Source organism: Myotis brandtii, unplaced genomic scaffold (genome assembly GCF_000412655.1).
Source record: "Myotis brandtii unplaced genomic scaffold, ASM41265v1 scaffold583, whole genome shotgun sequence".
Taxonomy (NCBI): Eukaryota; Metazoa; Chordata; class Mammalia; order Chiroptera; family Vespertilionidae; genus Myotis; species Myotis brandtii.
In genome coordinates this window covers 2,040,040-2,050,963 of record NW_005370191.1, presented here as the reverse complement: position 1 = coordinate 2,050,963, position 10,924 = coordinate 2,040,040, and the positions used below count along the sequence as shown (strand labels likewise).

General features: G+C 46.7%; 1 protein-coding gene across 1 annotated transcript; it reads left to right on the top strand.

Moving 5' to 3' along the window:
• Positions 1–5: 5 nt before the first annotated feature.
• RHBDD2 (rhomboid domain containing 2) lies at positions 6–7,985 on the top strand (the record flags this gene model as incomplete). Its single annotated transcript, XM_005879175.2, has 4 exons — positions 6–141; positions 2,171–2,578; positions 5,035–5,185; positions 7,481–7,985. Coding segments are annotated over 4 exons (1,050 nt in total), but the record flags the coding sequence as incomplete, so codon positions are not given.
• Positions 7,986–10,924: the final 2,939 nt, after the last annotated feature.

Genomic DNA, 10,924 nt, shown 5'->3' with positions numbered 1-10,924 from the left:
CGCGTCCAGAGGTGCCGTCCGCCACCTTCTTCACCGCGCTGCTCTCGCTCCTGTTGTCCGGGCCCCGCCTGTTTCTGCTGCAGCCGCCCCTGCCGCCCTCCGGCCTCTCTCTGCGATCCGATTGCCTGCGCAACTGGCAAGGTGAGCTGGGCGGGCTCGAGCGCCAGGTGTCAGCCCTTTTCCTCCGACCTCGCCAGGCCCTGGGCTTTGGGCTCCCAGCACCCGCGCCATCAGGCCTCACCTCCAGCTACTCCGTCCGCATCATCATCCTCTCCACCCGGAGGACCAGCCCCATGTTCCACGTCTTTGTCTCTCCAGAGCCCCCCTTCGTCATCATTGCAATCTTTCCCCACTCTTATGTGTTCCCTTCCCTGTCTCCACTGGACTGATGAAGGCCCCCTCAATTCATTCGCTAGGAAACAGGTTTCATTCACCCGTGCGCACGCTCCCCGGAGGATTTTTCCTCTCCCCCTCCCTTGTCATATACACACTCAAGTCTGCTTTAGGGCCTAACTCCCTCCCACTGGAATTTTTTTTCCCCTCGCATCTTCATCAAGACATTACAACTTTATCTATGGCTACCCCTGAATAAGCGTCCTGGCCTCTTGAGGTTTAGAATTTCTTCTGCTTCTTCGTTTATATCTTAATCCAGAGTCAGATTCCCAGCTCATGGGGAGAGGGGCTAGATTTCTTTGGGGGAGAGAAATTTGCAGAGCGATTAAGTATAAACATCTGCTTGTAAACTTCCATTCTTTCCTGGGGAGGACGTGGGAAATGTATACGACTTGCTGTTTTGCAAAGCGCACTCACATTATTTCATCCTCTCGATGATCCCATGATGTAGGCTTTATTATTGCCCATCATTTAGATGAGACTGAGGCTTCATGCAGAGAAACAGAACTATTAAGTCAGCTGAGACAGAACCCAGATTTTTCTTTTCATCGTGTGATGTTTTGGAACTGGAGCTTTGGGGTATATAATCCCCAAATCATATAGCGTTGCTTCTAGAATCTTCACATTTACACTTGGAATTTCAGTTGTGGAAGTATTTGACAAATAACCATGTACGCTTCAGATAATGAGGCCTGGCAGAGATGGCCCGACTGAGGATCACAGCCTGCCTCCCTGTTCAAATCTAAAACTTCCCCCCACTGGGATGCAGAGCAGGTCATAGACAGATGCAAAATGTCAACCTACACTGAGCTCCCCATTTTCTTTAATTTACAGCTTCCCCAAGTGTGGGGTTCATGGGCATATGAGTATTAGACACATAAAAGACCTTTGAAGGCCTCAAGTATAATCTGTTACTTCATACTGAGGAAACAAGCCACGAGACCCGGTGACCTAAGTTCAGCCTGCCCTTACATGATAGAACCAAGATTCCACTCCAAGTCTTTAGGCTCCAAGTCCAGTATTACTGCCACTTCACCAGTCCCCCTCCTTCCGTTTAATGTTTTGGCCTACAAAAGTACATAAGACATGTCTGCTTTTAGAAAAATAGAAGTTAAATTCTTTGCTGTCTTATTGCACATAAAGTGTTACTCTACCTGTAGGATTGGGTAAGCACTTTTAAGGAAGACTTGTGAGTTTTACACCTATATTATTAGTGATAATTTTATATCTTTTATATCTAGATTACAGTGATCTTTATAGGTGCAAAATAATTCATGGTCCCTTTTTTCTTCCTCTGAACAGCCACTATGGAAGGAGAGGTCAGGATTACAGCCGAGGAGACTGGCATACAGAGTGTTAAGGGACACCCACTCAGTCCACCCTGAAGCTGTTACAATTAATTAACCCTCAAACTGCCTGGTGAGATAGGTCAGTATTAAAACCTAAAAAAGGGGACATAAAGCAAATTACAAATTCAAAGACTATCCCATGCTAAAAAGTATTATTATTATTTTTTTTTCCACATGGAAATCAGTCACTGAAAAGACTTACTCCAGGTGTGGGAAAGAGCAGGGATTTAGACATTCATGCCTCTATTTTGAGTCTTGGGTTCTGATCGTTGTTGCTTCCCATTGCTTATCTTGGCTCCTGGCTGATTTTCACTGGTTCTCAGTGTGCTATCATAGGAGCTCCTCCCCCTTTTCTAGGTGGGTTGTAACCTGTCTTTCCCACCTTGGAGCAACCCATTGTCGGGCCTCTAACCCAGCTCCCTCTACAGTTTACAGGCTGGTGACCTACATCTTTGTCTATGAGAATCCAGTTTCCCTGCTGTGTGGTGCTATCATCATCTGGCGCTTTGCTGGCAATTTTGAGAGAACCGTGGGCACCGTCCGCCACTGCTTCTTCACCGTGATCTTCGCCCTCATCTCCGCTATCATCTACTTGTCCTTTGAGGCCGTGTCGTCACTGTTGAAGTTGGGGGAGGTGGAGGACGCCAGAGGTTTCACCCCAGTGGCTTTTGCCATGCTGGGAGTCAGTGTTGTCCGCTCCCGCATGAGGAGGGCCCTGGTATTCGGCATGGTTGTGCCCTCCATCCTGGTGCCATGGCTCCTGCTGTGTGCCTCCTGGCTCATTCCTCAGACCTCTTTTCTCAGTAATGTCTGTGGACTTGGAGTTGGGCTAGCATGTATCCTTCCTGGAAGGGAATGATAGAACGTTGACATCCCAAAGAGTAAACCAAGTTGGAGAGTCTAGAGGGGTCATGTAGGTAGAGCCATGGGGTCAGATATAGGTAATCTGAGTTATAGCTTTCAGCTTTGAAAACCACACGGCCTTGGGTAGATCTGTTGCTTCCCTCTTCTAGGCTAGAATGTCCTCATCTGGAAAATATCAGTACAGCTCTCTCTTCATGCCAGTGTAGTGTTACCAGTTAGTAAAATATTCTGATTTAGCCCTGGTCGGTGTGGCTCAGTGGTTGGAACATTGGCCCATGCACCAAAGGGTCTCGGGTTCGAGTCCAGTCAAGGGCATATACCTAAGTTGCAGGTTCAGTCCCGCCCCGGTCGTGGCTGAGTGCAGGAGGCAACTAATTGATGTGTTTCTCTCACATTGATGTTTCTCTCTCCCTCTTTCTCCCTCTTTCTCTCCCTTCTTCCCTTCCACTCTCTCTAAAAATCAATTGAAAAAATATCCTTGGGTGAGGATTAACAACAAAAATTTCTGATTTGATTTTTTTCCCTTGTAAACTAAGGTGTAAGTGTACATTTGACTAATTATGTTATGAGTTTTCATTAGAAGAATCTGAAATATCCATGAGCTGGAGATGTTCCATGAAAGGAATAGAAAACAGATTTATTTGTCTTAATTTTGTTTGGTTTAGTCTTTTTTCTCATAGAACATACACACATGCATGTGTGTGCATGTGCACAACAAAAACCACCCACTTTTTTTTATGATAGGCTTTTACCATATGGGTGGTTAAAAACTTAGGACAAGCCTTATATCCCTTGTATAAATATTCTAGCAATTGGGGGGGATCTAAAATATTTATTTTATTATTATTTTAAAATATGTTTTTATTGATTTGAGAGAGAGAGGGAAAGAGAAAGGAACATCAATGTGAGAGAAACATCCATCAGCTACCTCCTGCATGCCCCCTACTAGGAATCTAACCCGTAACCCAGGCATATGCCCTGACCAGAAATTGAACCTGTAAATTTGGGACAACACTCAGCCAACTGAGCCACACTGGCCAGGGCGGGTTACTCTTTTAAACATTAGAATTGGTAGTGTTGGAGTTAGATAGGTACATTTCTAAAATCACTTTTAATTTGTGATTCAATTATCTATTGGGATAGATAGTATATAAATACACATTGATAACATAGCTGCTATTTTTAATTTAATTGATTTTAAACCTTCCTAATATGAAAATTGAAACCTAAATACTCCCGTATAAGCACTATTTTAACTGCATTCTACAGATTTTGATATGTTGTGTCATCGCTCAGTTAAAAGTATTTCCTAATTTTCCTTGGGATTTCTTCTTTGACCCAGGGTTTATTTATAAGTGAGTTGCTTAATTTCTAAATGTTTGGTGATTTTCCAGATTTCTTTTTGATATTGATTTCTAATTTTATTTCATGAGATAAGAGACTATCCTTAGTAATTTTACAGCTCTTTTAACTTCAGTTCTGGCCCAGCATTTGGTACATCTTGGTGAATGTTCTCGGTGCATTCTGCAGTTGGTGGGTATACAGTTTAATATATGCCAGTTAGGTCAAGACACAGCAAAAGGAGAGGGCAGAGCCTTCTCCTTATACTTGTTCTCTCAATTACTAAGAGAACTGTTGAAATCAAACTAAAATTGTGGATTTCTTTTTTCCTTTCAGTTCTCATTAGTTTTTGCTTCAAATATTTTGAAACTCTATAATTGGATGCATACACATTTAGGATTGTTATGTCATCTTAATGAGTTCCCTTTTATCATTATGAAATAGACCCCTTTATTCTATGTTAATATTCTTTGCCCTAAAGTCTTCGTTGTCTAATACTAATAGTTATTCCAACTTTCTACTTTCTTAAAATTGGGATTTGCATGGTATATATTTTTTCATCCTTATATTTTTAATATGTCTTTATATTCAAAGCTTGTTTCTTATAGATAGCATATAGTTGCTTCTCTAATCTTTGCCTTTTTTTATTTTTTAATATATTTTTATTAATTTTAGAGAAGAAGAAGGTAGAGGAAGAGAAAGATAGAAACATCAGTGTGAGAGCAAAACATTGATTGGCTGCCTCCTGCACAATCCCCACCTGGGATTGAGCCCGCAACCTGGGCACGTGCCTTGACTGGGAATCGAACCTGCAACCCCTCCGTGCCTGGGATGATGCCCAACAAACTGACCCACACCGGCCAGGGCTCTGCCCTCTCCTTTTGCTGGGCCTTGTTCCCTCTGAGGTATAGGGGATAGAAACCCAGATTTTGTTTTCCCCTGAGCTTGAAAAACCAATCAGAGTTTATGGTGGAAAAAGCACTAATGCCCCTGTGAATTAAATGTGGGAACCTATATTCTTCTCTGGGGAGTGTTCAGCACTCCTCTCTTTAGCTGCCTCCAATTTTACTTAATATGCCAACCTCAGATGGCCTCACATACTGCTATTCCTTCGACATCTCAGAGAAAATAGCATTGAAGCTTGACCAGAAGTTCCCTTTCAGCCTTATGAGGAGGATTTCGATATTCAAATACATCTCAGGTTCTTCAGCCGAAAGAAGAGCAGCCCGGAACCGGAAGTAAGTTACAGAACTCTTAAATCTTATTCTTAAAGCAATTCCAGGGCCTGTAGATGGTGTGACTAGTTCAGTGTCACGGGAAAAAAGGAACAGGATGTGAGTAGCCCTGGGCCCAGAAAATCTATGCACAGATGTCTTCTGAGCACTCTAGATTCTGGCCAACTGCATCTGAAGTAGGGAGTGAGCGGGAGTGGGAAGCGGGAAGGCATTAGAAGCACTTGTGAGTGACTGTGACAGCCAGCTTGAGGGAGCGGTCCTAGATAGTGTTATTACCAACCCTCAGCACTGACAAGCACTCTGCAGGCTGGATTGGGCTCTAGCATGGCATACTGGTAAGAAGCACAGACAGGCCACACAGCTGACTTGGAGGCTTAGGAGGTAGCACACCCCAAGACCTGAGAGATCGGGTTTTCTTGGCCACCCAGCAAGAGAAGGTGAAGTTTACTGTTTCTAGTCCAGGCTCATTAACTCTCAATGAACAGTGTAAGCAAGCTGTCAGAGCTCTTGTAGCTTCATTGCTTCCTTTTAGAGAAGAGGCCCGAAGAGGACAAGAGTCTTTCTCCATGTAACACAGGCAGGAGAGCTCAGTCTAGAACGAGGGTCCCCTGCTTCCAGGTCTTCCTTACTCCCTTTCCACTGTGCCACACTGTCGGCCTGTTGTCCTCCTCTGGTTCCTGTCCATGCTCAGATGACACGGTTCCTCCAAAAGTAAGGGCTCACTGTGAAGTCAGGATGCCAGTGGCCCCTTTTTGCCTTCAGCCATCTGTGAGGTAAATTTTGCCCTCTGTGACTGCCTGGATATGGGGTTTGGGTTAAATTGGAGGTGGACATTCTCAGCCTTCACAGGCTCAAAGCCCTTTGACCATTTTTCAAAAGCACGTATTTGGGGGAAGTGGATAATTGCAAAAATAAAAAATGCACATTCACCCACTTTGCTCCAGACAAGTAATTCCTGAGGTCTAAATGTTGGGAGACTGTTTAAATATAGAATGAGGTGAATTGTGGCTTTTGGACTTTTAATTGTTCTCATGGAGTCTAGAGAGGACTTAAGGGTCCTCGAATGCAATTTCCCACTCTGTGAAAGAGTCCCCTCTAAAACAGCTGGCTGTGGTCACGGTCACCCAGTCTTAACTTTCACCCCCTAGTGGCTGGGAGCTCACTCCAAGGCAGCCCCTGATGAGGAAGTTCTTCCATGTTGAATTGCAGTCACCTCTCTATAACTGTGACTCACTGGTGCCAGGTGTGATGTGATCCTGCTTCACTGTGACATTCAGCTCAGGGTGGGGCACATGGTAACTTTTTCAGTTCCTCCCATGTTTGGTCCCTCATTATCCTGGCCTGCTGTAGGCACCCAGAACAGGACACAGTGTCAGATGGTCTGACAATGGCACACGGGCAATACTACAACACGTGTTTGGGCAGGTGACGTGGCTCTCTGGACAGCTTTGCCCCTCTGGAGGCTGTTGTTGAACTTTTGGTAGGCCAAAACCTCTACATTTTAAAATGTCCTGGACGTGCTATTAAGTATCTGGTGTCTGTACTTACTTGTACATTTGATTTGTAAGGTTGGGTTTTAATTAAAATGTACACAGGTTTAGTCCAGTCACCTAACAGACATCAATGGTGTTGGCATTCATTCTCCATATTTGGAACTTTGCACAAAAGTTCAAAGGATAAAACTTAGGCTGTGTCTCCATTCACAGTCTCAGCCTCATGTGTCTGTTTTGGGGCCCTGAGCCTCAGCACAGATAGCTCCCCACATCTGTCACTGGTTTCTGCCGGCCAGGACTTTGAGCTGTGAGTGAGTGTTTGTTCCTGAAATCACAGGTAGAAAATCTCACAGCAAACAAGGCCTGGGCCCAAGCCCTATGTTACCCCATTGGAGCCTTCCCACCTTCCTTCCCACAGGAATGGATCCTTTCTCTTAGGGTAGAATTGCTGAGCCAGCCGCTGGTTACTGGGATCTGGTCCCCATCTCCACCCAGTTTGCAAGCTGCTGCGAGTAGGTTACACTCAGGTGGTCTCACTCATGAGCCCAATATCCCTTCATCCTGCTGGCTTTCTGCAGGACCATGAGTGGGACCTTCCCTCTCTGGGCATCTGTTTTCTGTTTGGTTGAGTTTAACCTTTCTCCCTAGTTAGTACTTAGAGTCCGTTAAAGCAGTGTCTAGAGCACATTGTAATATGAAGTAGCACAGTGACCCCAAGCTTTTCTCATGTGGAATGACAGCTGGGGGTGCTGTGTGCCTTGGCATTTCTAGCTGAATGACCATTTTTTCTCTTGTTCCATTCCAGGCTGAACCCTGTGCCCGGCTCCTACCCCACGCAGAGCAGCTACCCTCACCTGTCCCCAAGCCCCCTTGTTGCCCAGATGCAGCATGCCAGTGGCCAGAAACTAGCTTCCTGGCCAGCCTGTGCTCTTGGGCACATGCCCAGCCTGCCTCCCTACCAGCCTGCCTCCGGCCTGTGTTACGTGCAGAACCATTTTGGCACAGCCCCTAACTCCTGTGCCTACCCAGGTTCCGTAGCGGTCTCCTTAGGGGTCCAGCCCCTCATCCCCCTCAACTGCCCTGCCACTGAATGTTCCAGGGCCCTGCCCACTCCAGAGACTACAGACTCCAAGGAATGCTCAAGGATCCTGATCCCTTGATGGGAAATTTCTAGGGAAATTATCTAAGGTTTTCTTGACAAAAAATTATTTATTAAACACCTCTGTGCCAGGCTCTGTGTTGAGTACTTTGCTATATGTCCTTATTACATTTTCTTTTTATTTTTTTTTATATATTTTTATTGATTTCAGAGAGGAAGGGAGACGGAGAGAGAGATAGAAACATCAAGATGAGAGAGAATCATTGATTGGCTGCCTCCTGCACACCCCCTACGGGGGATCAAGCCTGCAACCCAGGCATGTGCTCTTGACTGGAATCGAACCTGGGACCCTTCAGTCCACAGGCCGATGCTCTATCCACTAAGCCAAACCAGCTAGGCCCTTATTTCATTTTCATGACAACTTTGTGACGTATAGTTTATTGTCCCCATTTTGTAGCTGCAGAAGCAAGACTGATTACATGACAACGCCTAGCTCTGTAGTGGCACATCTGGGCTTCTTGGTTGTCAGTAGTCACCAATGGTTAGTTCCAGCTCTGCATTTCCTTCCTGTCACTGTGTATAGTACTCTACTGTATAGTGTCGGTGTCTGCCCTTTGGGACCTCCCAGCGGTGTGCTCGGCAGTCCCCAGGCATGCATAGTGTTTTTCCCCTGCAGTGACTGCCCACTCCCCACCCCTTAAGACTTCTGCCCCAGAAGTGGTGAGAAGGACAGTGTGAACCGCAGCAGCATGCTGGTGGATCCATAGTGTTGATTACCTTTGTATAAAGAAACAGCCTCTAACCTGCTGTTGGTTTGTGGTCTCTGGTCTGGCTGGAGAATATGGAGAGCAGGATTTGGGCAGGGGTTATATAGGGTGTGATGGTGAAGTGGAGAGATCTAGGAGGGGTCAAGTCAGGCAAATGGCCTCCTCCACCCAATGCGGATCTGGTAGGGGGAATGAGTTGCAAAGGTGCTGGGAGAACTAAAAGGGCAGACAGGAAGGTTTGGCAACCTTGAGATTGGCGACAGCAGGAAGCCACTATTAGGGAGGAGAGGGTGTTACCAGAGCCAGAAGTGGGATCACCACGAGAAGGACTCCCTGGCAAAACCTTATACCAGTGATGGCGAACCTTTTGAGCTCGGCGTGTCAGCATTTTGAAAAACCCTAACTTAACTCTGGTGCCGTGTCACATATAGAAATGTTTTGATATTTGCAACCATAGTAAAACAAAGATTTATATTTTTGATATTTATTTTATATATTTAAATGCCATTTAACAAAGAAAAATCAACCAAAAAAATGAGTTCGCGTGTCACCTCTGACACGCATGTCATAGGTTCGCCATCACTGGCTTATACTAAGGAGTGGGTGATACGGGCACTGGCAGTGATGGCATCTGAAGCAAGAGTGGGGGACAAGAGCCCTCGCTTCTCCAGGTGTTCAGAAGGCCCTTGACCAGCCTGGAAAGCTGGGAATCAGATTCGCAGCTCACACCCTTCCATGGAGAGTGGGCTTTGGAGGGAGGGAAGGACGGCACCAACCATGTCCTCTGGCTGTTGTTACCAGAACGAAGAATACAGCACATTCTGCATAAGGGAAAGCCATTATTCCCTGCATTCCAAAAAACATCTATCCCCGAGGCAGGGCAGGAGCCTGCAGCCAGAGAAACTTCCAGCAGTTTCTTTTCTTCAGCAGCAGGAGGCAGCAGAGAAGCGGAATTGCACCGTGGCAGCCCTCTATGAACCTTCCCTGGGGCCTGCTATGCTCCCCAGCCCTGGGGGTAAGGGAGGGAAACAGCTGGCTCCTAGGGCAGTGAAAGGGCACTGCAGGCAATGAGCATTCTGCAAGGGTTCCTTCCTTCAACACGTGTGTTTCTCTCTCTCTCTCTCTCTCTCTCTCTCTCTCTCTCTCTCTCTCTCCCCTCTATTTTTTTTCTTTCTTTTAACACATGCTTTGTGAGCAACTACTGAGTTCCAGGCCTGTCCTGAGCTTTGGGAACATAAAGATGGAAAATAAATATGCCTTGCCTTACATGCACTCACAGTTCATTAAGGGAGACATGCTGTGTGGAGTTAGTCTGAGAGGATTCCACCTGGGAGAGTCAGAGAAGAGACTTCTGGGAGGAGGAGAGTTAACCAGGCAAGGGAGGGACCAGGAGAACAGAGGGTGACAGTGTGAGCAAGGACAGGAAGGCGGGGTCCAGTAGGTGGGGCGGAGAATTGGAGCACAGGGGCTGAGAGGCGGATAGGAAATTGATGGTTGCAGTAGCCCAAGATGGAAGTGAGGAGAACCTGGCCTGAGGCCCTGGCCAGTGGGATTGGACAGGAAGAAACAAAGGCTCACTTCACGAGCAAGTGTGACCATTTGTGGCCCATGATGAACAGGGCAACAGGAAAGCCCTCCACACCTCCCATTCCATTTGCCCATCACACCCTTCCTGGAATTGCATCATCAGAGGGCCATTCCTATGAATTAGACTCATCAAACATTGAGGGATCCTGAGTCCAGCCCTCACACTGCATTCAGGATAGTGAGGCCCAGAGAGAGGAAGTTATTGGCTAAGGATGCACAGTGAATCTGTGACAGAGCCAGCACAGAACTCAGGTCTCTTGACTGTTTTTGCTTCCTCCACCACTCTGGTCATTGCATGGAGGAGTGAGCTGGTGAACAGCGAGGATCACAAGCAGGGAGGGGCTCTCATGTGATCCAGCTGAGCCCGCTTGGGTGTGCTGACTCCAGGAGGTCAGGCGTAGACTCTTGGGCCCAGTGCTCAGGAGTTATCCTGAGGCCCTCTGCTAACAGACTCTTCTGTGAGGGATGGTGGTGTTGGTGTGTGGGAGGACTCCAAACCCTTTCAGGATGGCTGGGAACTCTGGGAGAGAGACCGGGAGCTTGGGTAAGAGCAGGTGAGATCTCTCTCCCATCAGGCCCCGTAGGCAGGACACACAGAACCAACCCCATCTGCAGCCTGGGATCTCCCTGGGCAGAGGAGAGCAGAAAAGAGTCCCCCACCCCAGACTGGATGGGATAGACCTCTACCCTGCCTGCAATTCCACCCCCACCTTTAGCTCCCCTTGCAGGCACCAGTCCTTCTCCACTCACCCTCTTTTTAAATATATATATATTTTTTATTGACGAGAGAGAGAGA